This window comes from Microtus pennsylvanicus, chromosome 1 (genome assembly GCF_037038515.1).
Source record: "Microtus pennsylvanicus isolate mMicPen1 chromosome 1, mMicPen1.hap1, whole genome shotgun sequence".
Lineage (NCBI taxonomy): Eukaryota > Metazoa > Chordata > Mammalia > Rodentia > Cricetidae > Microtus > Microtus pennsylvanicus.
The window spans coordinates 134,979,662-134,998,865 of record NC_134579.1 but is presented as its reverse complement, the minus strand read 5'-3'; the positions used below and the strand labels follow the sequence as shown (position 1 = coordinate 134,998,865).

Here is a 19,204-nt window from a genome sequence, read left to right as displayed (position 1 = left end):
TGAAGTTGACTTCACATAAGTAAAAATCTCTTTTGGATAAAAATTATTAAACTATAACAGTTTGTACTGTTATGGTACTTTGAATGTTGGACAGTAGCTTGTCATAAATAGCAGGGATTAATTTTAATGGAAACAATGTTTTACTAAAATATTAATAAAGAATTATCATCATTCTATATATTTTGTTCTTTGATAGGCTTCATGCTAAGTCTAGTTTTGTGAGCATACTTAATATTTATAGATGTAAAAATAATTTTCAAATTTATACATTGACGACATAAGAACCCTATGTAAATATTCTCAATTGTAATGCATTTGTTTTTGTTTGGGTTTTTTTGTTTTGTTTGTTGTTTTTTGACTAGACTCTTTTTTTTTCTCCCATTTTTCTATTCTTGTGTTTTTCTTTTTTACATTGGGCCTGTATTTCTTAAACTGCATACAGTTGTGTAAGGTGTATAAAATACAAGCTCTGCTGCCTCTTCCATTTACATGGATTTGAAGTAAACAGAGTTATTTTTCAACTGCAGATTGGAAGGCCCTCCTTAGGGTCCTCTTTGGTTCTCCCCTCCCCCCAGTAAGACTGACTAAACTCAATGAGGTGAAGTGCCTGGTTATAAATTGAATATGGGATCTAAGGGGGGGATTTCACTGATTGTGATTGTTTACCAGGGAGCAAATTATCTGTCCTCTGTAAATTCACACTCGCTTCCTCTGCCTTAAATGTTGGGACCAGAGATATACCAGTAGAAGTGAATTCACTAGGATCTTCTCATGTGAAAGATGAGAAAAACATAAGGCTCTTGTGCTTTCTTGGTGACCATGTGGGGTGTACTTAGATGTCAGCCCTTTTGAAGTACCATGGGGAGTGTTGTCTATAACCAAGCTCTACTCCCTATGCAGAAGACTTTCAATTTTATCTATAGGAGAAAAGAGCATGTGGCTACTAAACACCCTCTGTCTTGCCAAAGACAGTAAAAGAGATAGTTGTGCTTCTGAAGGCTGCATGCTAGGACTCATGGCAGTACAATGTGAGATTGAATAAAATTATAGAGGGTGCTTCCTCTCCTGCACACTGGAGCACCATAGCTGTGGGGCTGCTATACAAAACAGAATTACGAAGCAGGGCAGTGGTGGTGCACACCTTTAACCCCAGCCCTTGAGAGGCAGAGGCGGAGGCAGGTATATATATCTGAATTTGAGGTCAACCTGGTCTCCAGAGTCAGTTCCAAGACAACCAGGGCTGCTACCCAGAGAACCCTGTCTGGAGGGAGCAGAACTATGAGATAGACCAAGATCTTAGTAGATGAGAGGACCCGCAAGATGTAGACGAGACTCAAACCAGCTGCCAAACACTAAAATAGTCAAGCATAGTTACCTTAGTTTGCACTACATTCTTTGACGGATGTATTTTTTAACATTGGAAGGCATGTTAAAAAAAAAAAAGGCAAGGAAAATAGACGGAGTACACGAAGACAAACCAGGCTCAAATTTGGCACAGATTTATAAGAAAGAAGATAAGTATGGTTGAAATGTTAAGGAGTGTTGTAGAAAGCATAGTCAATATGCAAGCAGACAAGTAATGTAAGCAAAGAAATGGATACATTCCAAAGGCTCAAGAGGAAACAGTAGGAAAGACATCTCTGATATGTACTGAACACAGCCAAGGAAGATTCAGAAAGTTGAAAATTTCAGCTGAAATTTCTCAAGCTAAAATGCAACTCATAGTAGCTGAACTGAAGATCAATTAAAAAGATATAATTGTCACTGCAGTTTCAGAAGGAAAAGATAAATATGTTGACAACTAATGGCTGAGACTTTTCAAAATCGATAATGATAATCACAAAAATTGCAGATCCAGTAGGTTCAAAGGAACACCAAGCAGATTAAATATGAAAACTACCCGTGTATACCATATTAAAACTGCAAAAAAGGCGAAGCAAACCTTGAAAGAAGTCAGTTGGGAGGGCTTTTCAAAGACCCTCCTGTTGTAATGTCTATTATGGTTTCATTTTGTATTGTTACTATTCGATAGAAGAAGGGTTAAGAAGATTGGGTTTCTCTTCAGAAACCATGCATACAAGTAAAGTATTTAATGTGTTTTTAAAGTCTGAATTCTATAGTGAAGTGGTTAAGATGGAAAAAAAAATGTTAAAACTGTCTGAGAGCTAGACACCGAAGGAAACCTCTGTCCTGGTTTCCTGAGGACAAGACCTCTGAGGCTGTACCCAGAGAACCCATACCTTAACAGAAGTCACTGCAGAGGCAGGGTCCCATCCTTTAAAGTTTGAGATTCACCAGTCTTTGAGAAGTGAGAAGAGTTAGCACACTTGGTACTCAAAATATGTAGTTAGGAACAGAAACACCACTTTCTCAAACCTTTCCCAAAAACCTAAAGGGGAAGAAACACTTATCTCCTGTGAAATCAGCATTACCATGGCAGAAAAACCAGACAAACAATAATACAGACTAGTGCATCCTTATAAATACTCCTGAGGGCTGGGGAGGTGTCTCCGTGTTCTTGAGAGGACCTGGGTTTAGTTCCTGGCACCTCCATGGCAGCTCACGGCTGTAACTTCAGTCCTAAAAGTTCTAGCATCCTCTTCTGGCCTCTGTGGACACTGTACACATGCAGTGCACAGACATACAGCCAGGCAAGACACCACCCATATGATAAATTAATTTTTTAATTTAAAATATTGATTCAAAAACACCTTGGTAAAACACTAGAAAACAATTTAAATATATGTTTAAAAGAATCACACACCATAATAAAATGGTACTTCTGAAATGTAAGGATGGCTCTTCATCTAAGAATCAATAAATGAAGCCAATTGCCACGTTAATGTACTGAAGACACCATCAGTCAGCTGGCCTTAAAGGGGAGAATTGACAGAATTCAAGCCATTTCTTTTAGAAATTGAAAACCTGGGTGTTGTGCATAATTACAATCCTAGAAGTTGGTTAGTGAAGATGGGAGGATCAGGGGTGCAAGGCCAGTGTGTGCTACACCAGGGTGAGTCTAGGAAAAGAGAACAGAACTCTCTCGATAAAGTAATAAAAGGGAAGTAATCAACAGGTTGTCTCTACTCAAGGAAGAGACACTTAGCCATGTCATCTTTCTCTAGCTGGCTATCTCATTAAAGGATTAAGGGCAACATACAGAAGTTTCATTGAAAATCTTAATGGTAAAAGATGAGGTCCTCTTGACATGAGCCCATCAGTGGATAAAGAAAGTTCGGTCTGTACATAACAATGGAATATTATTTAACAATAAGAAATGACATCCTGGAACATATAACATGAAGGTTCTTTGAAAACATGCTAAGTGAAGTAAGCCGTTAAACACAAAAGGCTAATTTTCTATGACTTAAACTTACTGGAGTACCTAGAATATGAGGATTCAGAAGTTGGCATAGAGGCTACCAGAGATGGGAACAAGGAGAAATGGAGTGATGTTTAGTGGGTAAAACAAATGGTGAGAATTGTCTGGAGATCGTGGTCATGACTGCATAATAATGAAAATATACAGGAAAAATGGATAAAATGATAAATCTTCCCACTCAAGTTCAAAAATTCCTCTCATAATTTCAGTATCTATATTGTCTTTGGAGTCATTTTCTTGCCAGGTGCTTTTGGCACACGCATTTAATCCCAGCACTCAGGAGGCAGAGGCAGGCAGATCTCTGAGTTAGGGGCCAGTGTGCTCTACAGAGTGAATTCCAGGACAGCCAGAGCTATACAGAGAAACGCTATCTTAAAAAAACAATTTTTTAAAAAGTCATTTTCTTCAGTGTATTTTCTTGTTTTCTTCACTATATCCTTGATGTCTAGTACTTTTGTTTGTGTAGTACACATGACATTGTCAAGATGCTAGACGTTTTTCATATTTTTAAAAATATTTTAACTGAAGTAGAATTATACCATTTTCTGCCTTCCCATTCCTCCTTCCAATCCTCCCATGCCCCCACTCTCAAGTTGATAGCCCCCTTTTCTTTGATTATTACTATTACATACACAGTGTAAATGCGCACATACATATATATGCACAAGTAATTAAATATAACCTGTTGGGTCTGTTTTTATTGTTTGGGTGTAATTGGACAACCCACGGAGGTGGTTTATCCCTCAGAGAAGCTAATTCCCCCAGCAGTTGTTAGTTGCCTGTAGTTCTTCATCTAGGGATGGGACCCTTGGAAAATGTTCTCTTCCACACTAGTTACATTCATTGATTCTGCCGTTGTCCCGGCCTTGTTTATGTATCCATTTCTAAGAGAGGTTGTTTCCCAGCTGACTCCTTGATATTCTAACTCTCACAATCTCCGCATCCCCTCTTCATTGGTGTTCCCAGAGCAATCGCTGCAGGAGCAGTGGGTGCAGTACAGGTGTACCTTTGGAGCTGGGTTCCCTTCAAGTCAGTTGATCCCTGCACTGTGTCTAGTTGTGGTTTTCTGTGATGGTCTCCATTTACTACAAAGAAAGGCTTCTTTAAATGAGGAGTGGTAGCTACGGTTATCTGTGGGACTGAGGTTAAGATTTATAATGTAGTAGAGAATTATGTTGAGGCAGCAAAGGGTGGTCGTAGATTCTTTTCTAAGGTCCATGACCTCACCAACCCTGGACAGCTGGCTAGGTTTCCAGTACCAGTCACGATTTCCCTCTTGTTGAGTATGCCTTAGGTCCGGGCACCGCCATGTGAGTGCCATTTATTACATCTTTACAGAAATCTTGCCGTCATAGTCATTGTCGTGGTTCATGGGTGTTGCAGTTGGGTGGGACTGTTTAATTGCTTCCTTTCCTTGGCAGCTTGCATGGTATTTTTTGGAAACATAGAAATTAGATCCAAAGGAAAGAGGCTTTTAGGCCAGATCCAATCTGAATTATCCAAGACCTGTGTCTAAAGTGGGCAGGGTCTTTAGTACTTGGGACCAACCCTCAACCCCAAGAGTCAACCTAGACTATGCTGATAGTCTCTGTTGTTTGGGGAGTCACTTGGACTATCCTGACCAATCCTTTAAAAGGTTTCTCATGCCTAGTACTGGGGAGGTGGTTAGTCTATCGGGAAGCATTGTCAGCCCAAATGGCATAACTTCTTTTAATATATATATATATATTTATGTTTTACACACACATACACACATATATGTATCACATATAATATACTTTTAGGTAAATATAAAGTAGTAGTATTCCTTGAGCCTTTATCAAACAGCCTTGGTGTTATTTGTCTGTTGTCCCTCCTCCAGCAGTGTGCATAGCCACTGCACTCATTACAGCCAGGAAATAGCAACAATATAATGTCCTTCACCAGATGAACGGATAATGAACATGTGGTACATAAACACTGTTATGCTGTCCAGCTGTAAAGAACAATTAAATCATGGACTTCACAGGTAAGTGACTGGACTTTGAAAAGTTTATAGTGAGTAAGGTAACCCAGATCCAGAAAGATAAATGCCACATTTTCTCTGTCATCGCAGTTTGTAGATCCAAATCCTCAGGTGAGATAGGACATGGAGTAACCGCAGACAGCAGGGAAGTATAAAGGTGAGATAGGACATGGAGTAACCGCAGACAGCAGGGAAGTATAAAGGTGAGATAGGACATGGAGTAACCGCAGACGGCAGGGAAGTATAAAGGTGAGATAGGACATGGAGTAACCGCAGACGACAGGGAAGTATAAAGGTGAGATAGGACATGGAGTAACCGCAGACGGCAGGGAAGTATAAAGGTGAGATAGGACATGGAGTAACCGCAGACGGCAGGGAAGTATAAAGCTGAGATAGGACATGGAGTAACCGCAGACGGCAGGGAAGTATAAAGGTGAGATAGGACATGGAGTAACCGCAGACAGCAGGGAAGTATAAAGGTGAGATAGGACATGGAGTAACCGCAGACAGCAGGGAAGTATAAAGGTGAGATAGGACATGGAGTAACCGCAGACGGCAGGGAAGTATAAAGGTGAGATAGGACATGGAGTAACCGCAGACAGCAGGGAAGTATAAAGGTGAGATAGGACATGGAGTAACCGCAGACAGCAGGGAAGTATAAAGGTGAGATAGGACATGGAGTAACCGCAGACAGCAGGGAAGTATAAAGGTGAGATAGGACATGGAGTAACCGCAGACGGCAGGGAAGTATAAAGGTGAGATAGGACATGGAGTAACCGCAGACGGCAGGGAAGTATAAAGGTGAGATAGGACATGGAGTAACCGCAGACGGCAGGGAAGTATAAAGGTGAGATAGGACATGGAGTAACCGCAGACGGCAGGGAAGTATAAAGGTGAGATAGGACATGGAGTAACCGCAGACGGCAGGGAAGTATAAAGGTGAGATAGGACATGGAGTAACCGCAGACGGCAGGGAAGTATAAAGGTGAGATAGGACATGGAGTAACCGCAGACGGCAGGGAAGTATAAAGGTGAGATAGGACATGGAGTAACCGCAGACGGCAGGGAAGTATAAAGGTGAGATAGGACATGGAGTAACCACAGACGGCAGGGAAGTATAAAGGTGAGATAGGACATGGAGTAACCGCAGACGGCAGGGAAGTATAAAGGTGAGATAGGACATGGAGTAACCACAGACGGCAGGGAAGTATAAAGGTGAGATAGGACATGGAGTAACCGCAGACGGCAAGGAAGTATAAAGGTGAGATAGGACATGGAGTAACCGCAGACGGCAGGGAAGTATAAAGGGACCACAGGTGCAGGGGAGGCTGAGAGGGGACACAGGTGGTATGCAGTGGGATATAGAAAGATGCTAGATTTTGTTACACTTAGAAGAGTGTAGGTTTTTTATCCTCAAAAGCAGAACTTAACTAAACTTAAAACCCAATCTGTCTGTCCTGAAGGAAGCAGTAGCAGACATTATTTTTCCCCTTCTTTAGTCATCTAGCTGTTCATTTCCCTGGGCTCTTTGGAGTTTCCCTAATACGCATGGCTCGGGCATATCTTAAAGACTTGAGATGCTCAGCCAGCAAAGGCCTCTGTGCCAAGCAGGATAACATGAATTTTGTTCCTGGAATCCACATAAAATAACTCAAATGCTCAACTAATAAACTGACAAATTGGGCTTAATATCTAAGATCTACACCTGAAAATTCAAGACATTACATTCCTTAATACAAAAGGAGGAGGAGGTAGAAATTAGCCATTTGAAAAGAAAGCCAAATAGGATGAGCTTCCAGTGTTGAGCTGCATCTACAACAGGGCAGTTAAACTGGGCATCCATCATGAAAGTCTGAGGCTTTAAGTGTCAAGAAGCAAGAAAATTACCAAAGACTTCGAAAGATGAGAAGAGCCCTTGAAGAGACTCTTAGTGACTCAAAAGAAGATGCCTTTGATGATAATATTAATAACTGCAAATTAATGTCAGCTTAAAGTATCTAAATGTGTAAAATATGAAAATATGACCAGGCAGTAGCTGTGCACGCCTTTAATCCCAGCACTCAGGAGGCAGAGGCAGGTGAATCTCTTTGAGTTCAAGGCCAATCTGGTCTACAGATTGAGTTCCAGGATAGCCTCCAAAGCTACAGAGAGAAACCCTGCCTCTAAACTACCCCCCCCCCAAAGTATAAATATGCACAAATCAAATGACCTTGGAAAAACACAAGGCAATAAATCAATACTCGTCTTTTGCTGTGACTAGTGTACCAACTCCAAACTCTGAAAATAAGGGGTTAATTAAAAATATACCTCCCCTTTTTGAAGGTTTATTTTTTTGGCGGGGAAGAGAAAGAGAGAGAGAGAGAGAGAGAGAGAGAGAGAGAGTGTGTGTGTGTGTGTGTGTGCAGTGCCCATGGAGACCAGAAGAGGGCATTGGATCCCCTGGAGCTGGAGTTACAGGGAGTTGTGAATTGGCAGAGCCCTCTGGAAGAGCAGGAAGTACTCTTAACTGCTCAGCCATCTCTCCAACCTCCTAGATTACCTTTTTCTTATGTTACTCATTCCCTAAGCAGCTTCATGTATGAAATGCTTGTTCTAATCTATTGCCATTTGCATTTCTCTATTTGTTGTGTATATGTAGGTGTGCATGTGGCCAGCAAACAGTTTGTAGAAGTCTATCATTTGGGTCCCTGGCCTTGAACAGCTTGTCAGACTTGGGCAAGCACCTTTATCTCTCTGGCCTCTACTGCCATTGTTTATTGGACTATATGTGTGTGCAGCTCAAAGAACGGCTTGTGGGAGGTGGTTCTCCTTTTATTATGTGGGTCCCAGGTTTGAACTCGGGTTCTTAGGCTTGGTGGTAAGTATCTTTACCCACTAAACCATCTTGCTGTTCTCTTGAGAGGATTTGTGTGTGTGTGTGTGTGTGTGTTTATGGGAGATGATTCAGTTGATAAGGGTTTGATGTGTAGGCCTGAAGGCCTGAATTTAGACTTCTAGCCCAACATAGAAAAGCCATGGGAAGTGGCACATAACCTGCAGCCCCAGTCCTTCCTTCTTGGGGACCAGAGTCTGCCACTGTAGCTGAAGTGAGCCACATGTTCAGGAAGACAGACTCTGATCCAAAGATCATGTGGAGAGCAGTAAAAGAAACAAAATCCAGCTCTATGCCGGGCGGTAGTGACGCATGCCTTTAATCCCAGCAGAGGCAGGCGGATCTCTGTGAGTTCGAGGCCAGCCTGGTCTACAAGAGCTAGTTCCAGGTCAGGAACCAAAAGCTACGGAGAAACCCTGTCTCGAAAATCAAAAAAAAAAAAAAAAAAGAAAAAGAAACAAAATCAACCTTCCACCTCTACATGTGCACACATGGGTTTTCACACAAATTGTGTTCATCACAGAATTTTGTCATGGATTTTTTGGCTATCTTGATATGATTATGTGATTTGCTACTTTAGCCTATTGATACGCTGGATTACATTAATAGACTTGGAGTGTTGAACAATCGTACAGATCATGGTTGAGGTATATAATTTTTCTTATGTCCTCTTGGACTTTGATTTGCTAATATTTTGTTCAGGATCTTTTTTAAAAATTTTTTATGGTTTATTTAGCTTTATTTTATGTATGTGCATTGGTGTGAAGGTGTCAGATCCCTTGGAACAGGATTTTCAGACACCTGTGAGCTGCCATGTGAGTGCTGGGAATTGAACCTGGGTCCTCTGGAAGAGCAGTCAGTGCTCTTAACCACTGAGCCATCTCTCCAGCCCCATTGTTCAGGATCTTTTCTTGTAATTGTCTTTAGGAAACAATCCCTCAGGATTGTTGTAGTTTCTTCCTTGTTTGGTAGAATTTATTAGTGACTATTTCTGGGCCTCGTGCTGTTTTTAAAGTTAATGGTCATTGATTTCGTGTCTCCTATTTTAAGCCTTTTACACTTTTTCTATAGTTAGATTTTCTCTTCCTTGTTTTCAGTCCTTTTTATTATTGGTTTTAGAAGTTTCTATTGAAACATACTCAAGCTCAGGGATTTCCTCAGTAAACGTGAGTTTTAAGTCTGTGCCCACACATATCTTTCTTTGTTTCACAGTGTTTCTGACCTAGGTTTTTTTTGTTTTGTTTTGCTTTGTTTTTTGGTAAATTTCACCACTATTAGTAGCCTTTGGCATGCTACTGTTTTGGTTTGGTTTGGTTTGGTTTGGTTTGGTTTGGTTTGGTTTGGGTTTGGTTTTTCAAGACAGGGTTTCTCTGGCTACTCTGTTTTAAATTTGTCTGTTTAACTACAGTGATCTTGTTATACCTGAATCAGGTTATCAAACTTGGGTTTTATTTTTACTGTGCCTTACAATTTGTTTTTGTTGTTGAAAACTGGACCTTTCTTGGCAAAAGTAACTCAAGCAAGCAGACCTCTAGCGGTGTGATCCGTGTAGGCAGAGATCAAGCAGCCCAAGTCCTGGAAGACCCTGGGAATCTCGTCCTGGCATCTCCGTTCTCAAGTTACTTCCCTCTTGTGCGTCTGGTCTCAGTCATCCAGTGAACCCCCATCCTCAGGCCAGTCAGTGCTGTATGAAACCCCACTAGGTTAGGCTCTTGCTTAAGGCTCCTGGGGTGGACTTTGTGAAGAACAAAGAGTGCTCTGGGTGTGTTTCAGAAGGTGGCTTTCCCCGCCTCCCCTAGCTGAGCCCTCTAGATAGCAAGCAGAAGCTCCTAAGCCCACCACCTGGAATAGGCCTGCTCCCAGATGCCTTGTTTGTGCCTCGGTTGTTTCTTTCAGATACACCAGCCAGGTGTATCTGACAGGCTTGGGTTGAGGCTCAGGGAGAGAGAAGAGATCTATAATGAATATAATGTATTATTCCTCAGTGCTACCCACTTCTGTCCTGCGTGCACCGCTTAGCTAGACAGCAGACAAGACCTGCTTGAAGCAGATGGAAACAAGACTGCACACGTGTTTGCTGTGTTTGTTGCAGGGGAATGCTGGCAAGTGCTGTTGCAATGGCTGTAGTGGAGAAGTGGAAACTGACTGCCCTGGTCATGAGCTCAGGCCACCTCTTTTCTACTAGCCTTGGTTCATGGGCTTTTCCATCGTCTCCATGTTTGCCCTTAGTTATTTGTACCACTTTGGAACTGAGAACTGACACAGGTATATTCTGTCTGTTCTCTGTCCAAGCTTCTCCATTCTGAGTCTTAGGTACATTTCTCAAGACTGTAGTGACCACAGTCTGGGAAGACGTCGGGGCAAGTGTGAAGAAAGTTCCATCAGCCCAGCCACTGGTCTGCCATAGGTGGCGGCTGGCTCTGTCAGTTACATTGGTCAGTTTGCTCTTTTTCCCCCCATTCCCCGCAACTGTACTCTTGAGATGCCGAAACTTCAACTGCCCAAGGGATTTGTAAAGAAAGGGAGGGAAATAGCTCAGTGTAGTGTTTCAACTTCCCAAACTAAGCAGTCGGTTTGCTCTTGTATTTAGCATTCAGAATGCCCTTAGCATGCCAGTCTGTGTGATGGCATTAAAGTCCTTGAGACCGATTTTATTAACCAAAATGGATACCACCCCTTATATTTTAAACGAAACCCACTTTATTTTTATCAAAAAAAGAAACTCTTAAGAGTGTGTGGAGCATTTACCCTGGGACCGGGACTTTAGCGCTAACACTGTGGGAGCATCAGCTGTGATTTGGGCTTTCCTCCCCCTCTCTTGTCTGCTGTGGTTCCTGCTCCCATCAGTTGTGACTCTGCTTCTGCCCGGGTCTCAGAATGGGATTGGGAGGGTAGTTTGTCCCAGGACCTCACTGTTCAGATGGGGCTGAGAAAATGTTGGTTTTTAAATAGGTTTTTGGTTTGGTTTGGTTTGGTTTGGTTTTTGGATTTCCGAGACAGAGTTTCTCTGTGTAACCCTGGCTGTCCTGGAATTCACTCCGTGGACCAGGCTGGCCTCGAACTCACAGACACCTTGCTGCTGCCTCCTCACTGCTAGAATTAAAGGCTTGTGCCACCACCGCCCAGCTTATATAGGATTTGACTTGGTAGGGGAGTGACAACTTCCAAGCTTTGTGCACACTGGACTAGAAGCCAGAGGGTTGATGCTCTATACTGAAGGAGTCCGCATATGTCAGGATGTTTGCCTACTGTTCCTTCTTGCAGTTCTTTACTAACCCTGGTCTCTGAAAATTCTTAATTTTTTTAACACTAACAATTTTCATTTTTAAAAATGGAAACATTTTACATAGAGTATTAAGTCTTAAGTATGTATCTTGATACATTTTCAAAGACCTGTCTCTACTCCTAAAAGAGAAAGTGGAGTAATCCATTTCCACAGTGTCCTCTGCTCCTTTCCTCAGAAGACCCGGTTCCCATCTAAAATCACCAGTTCCAGCTTCTGTCTGCAAGGATTAGTTTTCACATTCTGGAGTGACAGATAAGTGGAGCTGTCACTGTCTGTGGCAGCTGGCTTCACTTGCTCAGATACCATGGGCTTTAGCCACATTGCTGTCTCCGTAGCTTCTTTAATTAGTAAGGCCCCACAACTAGCTTATCCCATCACCTGTCAATGAAGAGTTGGACAGCTTCCAGTTTGGGGGCCGTCAGAAAGAAGGCCTCCATGGATGTGTACACACACTTTTTATAGATAAGGATCCTCATTTTTCTCAGGCAGATGAATACTGAGGTGAGGCCAGCGGGGTAATTAGTGTGAGACATGTGTTTATGGAAAGTCTTAATTTACAGCGCTACTAAAGCACATTAACGGCCAGCTGTGGAAATGCGAGTCACGGTGTAGTTTTGACTGATGATGGCGTCAGCAGATAACAGATGAGTGCCAGCTGCACTAGGCCTTGGGCAGAGTCTGTGCCGAACCCACGGGAGCGCAGCAGCTGCTTCGGGAGCATAGCTGATGCTTGTTCCCGTGGAACTTAGCAGCTGCTGCGCTCCAACTAAATTTAACAACTACGGGCAACTAAAAGCCATTTTACAAAGTATTCCCCATATAGTCTCTGTTGCAGAGCTTGGCAGAGGGCTGTGCAGGGACTGGTTCCTCCATGATTCACAAAGCCCTGGGCTTTTCTTCTTGTGTATGAGATTTATCAAAACTTATTAATGTTATAAAGGAACAGGCAGATAGTAACATGGTATGGGCTTTGAGGAGAGTTCAGCCCACGGGGCAGAGTAGCTTTCTGTGAGAATCCACATGTGACTCAGTTTCCATCTGGGGCCTATTTTTATTTATACGTCATTTCAGTTCAGGCTTGCCTACTCTGCTTTTCCAGTGACCTTGAGGTCTGTGAGAGACTTCTGATTTAGTCCGTGAGAAAAGAACACTCTATCTAGAAGAAAGTACTGTTGACGACAAACCTCAGGAACATGAAGACAGAAAGTAAGGCTGCTTCCGAGCAGCAAGCACATGTTGGAGAGGAGGCTGCTCACTCAAGGACAGGAATGGTCTTGTGGTTAGATGCTGACTGACCATCTGTGCCTTGCTTTGTTCTGCTTTTGTATATAAGCAAGTTCTGAAATAAACTCTGGGTTCTTTGGCTGTCTCATCATAACCAAACAAACCTCCCGATTCTATCCTGTATTTTCTGTCTCTGTTCCTTTCATCTGATATTTCCTCAGCCTTGATGACCCCGACCCAGGAACCGTAGCCGACTTCGTAGGAGTGGGCTCCTACGCTTTCCCTTCTTTTCTTTTCTTTTTTTATGTGCATCGGTGTGAATGTCTGTATGAGGGTGTCGGGCCTCCTGAAACTGGAGTTACAGACAGTTGTGAGCTGCCATGTGGGTGCTGAAATTGAACCAGGGACCTCTGGAAGAGCAGTTAGTGCTCCTAACTGCTGAGCCATCTCTCCAGCCCCGTGCTGTCCCTTCTTACAGGTCTCAGAGGAAGGGGAAGGTTCTACCACATGTTTGATGGTAGTCAGTGTTTTCAGGCAGGCCATCCCTGGGAGGGTAGAAGAGCAAGACTCTAGAAAAACAAGTGAATAGAGGACCTTCAGGCACTGGCATGCCCCGGGGAACATTCTTTTTTGTTTTTTTTAATTATTTATTATGTATACAATATTCTGCCTGTTTGTATGCCTGCAGGCCAGAAGAGGGCACCAGACCTCATTACAGATGGTTATGAGCCACCATGTGGTTGCTGGGAATTGAACTCAGAACCTTTGGAAGAGCAGGCAATGCTCTTAACCACTGAGCCATCTCTCCAGCCCCCGGGGAACATTCTTGAGAATTTTTATAGCCAGGTGAAAGGGGAACACACTTAAGATTTTAGCAGTTCTTTCCTGCTGGTCAAAGGTGAAATCCTCATCAGCGGAACCTTGGGACAGTCTCTAGCATGCGAAATCCTGGAGGAGAAGGGGTCCTTCCCAATGGCCTCCAAGCCTGCTAATATCTAGCTACCTAACATTTTCCCCTCAAGAGTCAAGACCATAAAATCATTTAAGTTATTGTAATGGACACTGAGTCACCCTGTCCTCTTCCAGCTAAAAATGGAACATAGATGTGTTTAATCTCCGTTCTTGCTGTCAGGCATTGCAGGCCAACCAAGAGATCCAGACATGAGATAGTTGTCACAGGACCACATGAGTGTGGATGGGCCGTTCTGAGGGACTGAGACGTGGAGGTATGGTGGGTTTCTCACTGAGAGGCAAGACTGGTTCCTAAGCCTGTGTTTTTAGAGGCAGGCACTGGCTGGTCAGCAAGTGTTCACTTCCACCCAGCTTGGGCAAGGAGATGGAAAGTGAGGGGGTCTCCAGAGAAGAAAAACTGGTGTTCCCCTGAGAAGCTGGGACTGATCACAGCAGGGAGGAGAGCTGGGAAAGAAAGCAGGCTGATACTTCACACCGGGAAGAGCTGGAGCAGATGCCAGCTGGAATAGAGGGTGTTGTTTTGTTTTCGTTTATAACAAGACTGACAGAGGGAAGGCAGTTTTCAAGGCAGAAAAAGCTGCAATGTAGGAACCATGTCCATTGCTGTCCTACTGTGTGAAGTTATCCACATATGTATAGTTTGAACCCACTAAGAAGTTTTGACAAATTAATCAGATCCAGTTGAATCCTCTAACTCACTTCCTGGTGTGTGAAAAATTTCACAAAGATAAACCAAGGGAAAATAAGTGACCTCAGATTAAAGATAATAGGTTCTGATCCAAGCACAGGAGACATTCTGACCCAGTACTGGGATTTTCAAAAAAGTTCACTGGCTTCTAGAAGGCCCAACAATGGTTAGTTAGTGCACACACCTTTAATCCCAGCACTCAAGAGGTGGAGGCAGGAAGATCTCTGAGTTGGAGGCCAAGCTGGTCTACAGAGTGAGTTCCAAGACAGTCAGGGCTACCCAGAGAAACCCCGTCTCTATAAAAAGCATCAATAAAAAGCCACTAATGCTTAGAGAGGACAGCCAGCTGCACAGCGAGGGCTCTGAGGAGAGTTCAGGCCCGATGGTACATTTTACCCTGGAGAAGCCCCGCTCTCACACGGGTATATTAGCTTCTGAATATTTGCCGATGCTAACTTTTAGTTTATTTTGTTCTGAGTTTGGGGAACGGGGCTGGTTTTGAGCTTCTGTCTCAGCCTTCCAGGTACTGGAGTTACACCCAACTTTGGAGTGCTACTTTTTAAAATATATATTTTTTTATTTTATATATATATATATATAGTATATTTATTGTGTGTGCACATGTGTACACATGTACGTTCCTGGGTGTATGTATGTGCCCCACATGTGTTCAGGAGACGACAGAGATCAGAAGAGGGTCTCAGATCCCTTGGAACTGGAATTATAGGAAACTGTGAGCTATATGTGGGTGCTGGGAACCAAGCCTGCATCCTAGAAGAGCAGCCAGTGCTCTTAATGCTGAGCCATCTCTCCAACCTCCCAAAATGGTACTTTCTTTTTTGTTTTTAGTTTTATGTGCATTGGTGTTCTGTCTGCATGTATGTCTGTGAGGGTGTCAGTTCTTGGAGTTACAGTTGTGATCTGCCATGTGGGTGCTGGGATTTGAACTCAGGTTAGGGGAGATTCAAGAGTAAAGGAATTAGCGGAAACACAGATTAATTTACTATTTGGAGGGACTGACTCTGAGTCCTATGACAAACGGGATTGCTGCAGTAGGGCTGTAGAGCCCAGGAGGCTCTCTGGCTTGTGTGCTCCTTAGTGGGGGAAATGAATGGGGGTGATGGAGAAGTCAGATTCTAACTGAAGGTTTAGGTTACTCTACTTGTAAACTTAAGGACACGGATAGCCCTTTAATGTCCTGAGAGCCCCAGAGTGTGCAAGATAATTAGTAAAGTGGTACAGGACACATTGTTGCATTAGGGTATAACTCCTGTCCCATGACAACATAATGGCTGCCGGGAACTCGGCATGTTCTGTCTTGTTTTGTGTTTATATATTACCTATGTTTTTTAATTTTTAAAAAATATTTTATGTACATATTTTTATATGTAGTTTTAGAACTGTGGGGAGGGTTTTTGGTTTTTTTTTTAGTTTTGGGTTTTTTGAGGTAGGGTTTCTCTATGTTGTCCTGGTACTCGTTATGTAGACCAGGCTGGTCTTTAACTCACAGAGATCCTCATGCCTCTGCCTACTGGGACTAAAGGTGTGTACCACATGCCCAGCCATAACTTACTCTTCAGATAAAAGGCTGTTGAGTGTAGTGTAACTGAACTTGAAAAGTAGTTAATACAGTCTGGACAGTTAGTATTCATAGCCAGCTCTGAGGAGCGAGCATCTTCTCATCTGCATAGCTGTAGAGTTGTCATAAGGAGCCGCCGTGTGTCAGGTGGATTGCTTTTATTAGACATGGCTGTTCTGAGGCCTGGTTAATATGATTTAATATGCTCTTATCCTCTTATGGTTATGACAGATGGCCTATAGGTTCTGAGTAGCCAGAGGGAAAGCTGACAATTACAGTTTATTGCCTGATGATTGAAAATTTAGCCTCTAATCCTTGGTATGAAATGTGATTGGCCTCTTAACAGTGAGTGCGACGTTAAGCTTTGTCAGCAGAGGGTGCAAGAGGGACCCTGGTGGAAGGAAGCGTCTGTTGGTCCAACTGCAGCTCTGTGACCATTAGGACCATTAGTAGACGTGTGTGGGGGACACTCGGTGCTGCCCAGCACCAGCAGTGCCCCAGGCATGCAGTCTTTTCCTTCTGCGAGCACAGTGGGCTCCTGTGTGTGGGAGCTGGGCAAAGAGAGGTGCCTGTGCACAGACATGGTCTAACTGACTGAAGTCTGCCTGGCTTCTACTTCCAATCCCAGCTGTGTAGAGAGCCTTTGTAGCTCCTGGTGTGTTTTTGAGTTCCAGCATCAAGGACCACAGCTCCCATTCCTCACTCCGCGAGCCTCCCCACTCAGTTCTCTAGAGCCAGGAATGCTGTTCCGCTCAGACTAGGTTAGAGGGTGGTGGGAGTGCTAGGACCTTCAGATTCCCACTTCCCTGTTCCCTATTGATGCCACAGGATGAAGGGCAGCAGTGCATCCGCTGTTTACAGCCAAACTTGGGCCTACTGTAAGATGCTGGAACTGAAGACAGTGGAGTAAGGTTCTCCCTCATCCAAGTACTAACCAGGCAGGCCCAGCCGTGCTTACTGAGATGGCTGAGATTTGACTAGTTAACAATGGAGACTCCAGTTTTGGTTTTTTTGAGACAGGGTTTTTCTGTGTAGCTCTGGCTGTCCTGGAACTCTCTGTAAAACAGGCGGCCCTCAGACTCAGAGATCCGCCTGCCTCTGCCTCCCAGGTGCTAGAATTAAAGGCGTGCACCACCACTGCCTGGTGCTTTTTCTAAAAAAAAAAAAAAAAAAACCTGGATCCTGAGGTCAGCTTTTTACTAAGTAAGGATTGGAGAGGGTGGTGAGGTGTTGCGTGCTGGAGGTGGGGTGATGCAGGAGTGAACTACCTGAGCAGTTTCTTAACCATTGCACACCTTTTTCTTTAAGAAGCCAGAAGAGGAGGAAAGAAGACATTTGCATCTAAAGACATGGCCAAGGTAAGCCTCAATTGCCACTTTTGTCATGAAAGCTCCTTGGTCTCTAAATGCTACTGTAGTTCAGGGGTCTTCTCTAGAGTCCCCAGTGCTGTGGAAAAGAAGATGTGTTTGTGGAGTTCCCCCAAGCAGCCTAGGCATCTGCTTTGTACAAACTGTTACCTAGAATTTCTGTTCCCCAGGCTTTTAATCAGTATGGAACAAGATCTTGTCAGTGAATCTGGCCATTTGCAGGGAATTTGAGGTTATTTTAGCCCAATCTCTGTTGTCCCTGCTAGAGTCACCGTAGTGACCTTCTTGCCTAGAAATTATAACAGCAGTGGGGTCTGCCTGGCCTCTTCCATTCATTTTTCCCCAGAAGACACTCAGCTGTTGGCGTTTTCAGATTATTTTGTCTGTGCATATGATTGGCCCTGTGTTTCTGTTCTCAGTGCAGGAGGCACTGATAGAAACAACTAGCTCCAATTCTTACTCTGAGTCACTGTAGTTTGAGGTTCTTCCCAGATGTCACCTTATTCAGTCCTCGTCATAGCCCTGTGCGACAGCTGTGACTGCTTCATTAGTTGTGTTGGGTAGTCTTTTAAAACGGGTATCTTTATTCCTTCTTTGACAGTTTCACACCTGCAAAGTACACTGATCATGCGTATCCCCAGCTTTCCCCTCATACTTCTTCCTGATACCCCTGTGTCCCCCTCCTTATTCATGCCTTCATGTCATCATCATCTTCCTCTTTCGCCTCTTCCTCTTCCTCTCTTCTTTCTCCTCTTCCTCCTTTCCGATTAGTGCTCCCTGTTGGAATGCTACCAATCTGCAGTGACCATGTCACAGCACTCCTCCCGTCCTTAAGATCACATTTGTATGGTAAATTTCATTCTTTTATATTTTTTAAGATTTATTTTATTTTATGTGTGTGGGCTTTTGCCTGTATGTATGTCTTTGCAGTACATGTGTGCCTGACATACTTGGAAGCTGGAAAAGGGTGGTGGATCCCCAGAAACTGGAACCACAGATGATAATGGACCGCCGTGTGGGTGCTGGGAACTGAATCTGTGTCTTCCAGAAGAGTGGCCAGTGATCTTAACTGCTGAGCCATCTCTCCAGCCCCTCTTTCTTTGTTGATGTTGTTGGTTTGACAGTTTCATACTGGTATAGAATGAATTCTGATAACTCTCTCCCAACCCTCTCCTATCTTCCTCCCATGCCAGACAACACCTCCATCTCTACATGTCCCTTTCCCAGATTCATGACATTTGGTTCTGTTGTGTGACCTGTAGAGTTTACCCAGGTTTCTCTGTGCAACCCATGGATTGGTTTGTTTGCTGTAGGACAAGATTTTACTGTGTAGCCTTGGCTGGCCTGGAACTTACTTTGCAGACCAGGATGGCCCAAACTCAGAAAGATCCTCCTGCCTTTCTTCCCCAATGCTAGAACTAAACGTGTGCACCACCACACCAAACTGTGACATGGCACTTCCCACGGGTGCCCGTTAGGTACCAGTGGGTACACAGCTGACAACAATGATCCCCTTTTCCTTTGTCATTGTTTTAAACATACGACTCTAAAGCTTTTCTCAGACATTTCTGCTCTCTCGAGAGTCTGGCTTCTCTTCTCCAGGAGTTGGGGTCGGGTGCCTGTTGTGGTAGCTGTATTGTCTCCTAATCATGTGTGTCTCTCTGTTGTGGTTTGCACATCTGTGGTGATGGATGTGTCTTTTTTTTTTAACTCTTTCAAGGGCAAGTTTTTTTGTTTGTTTGTTTTGTTTGTTTGTTTTTGGTTGTTGTTTTTTTTTTTTTGTGAAGCCTTCTAAAAATGATGTCCTCAGTAGAAAATACATTTCCTGC

General features: G+C 43.5%; 1 protein-coding gene across 3 annotated transcripts in view; it reads left to right on the top strand.

Moving 5' to 3' along the window:
- LOC142857474 (zinc finger protein 568-like) overlaps positions 1 to 19,204 on the top strand; it is a 62,127-nt gene that overhangs the window by 25,886 nt on the left and 17,037 nt on the right. For 2 of the 3 annotated variants that reach the window (XM_075985769.1, XM_075985778.1), the window contains exon 7: positions 17,317 to 17,366. In XM_075985769.1, coding sequence (XP_075841884.1) covers positions 17,317 to 17,366 — 50 coding nt within the window. The remainder of the gene's footprint in view (positions 1 to 17,316; positions 17,367 to 19,204) is intronic. The other variant, XM_075985787.1, reaches the window with a different exon arrangement.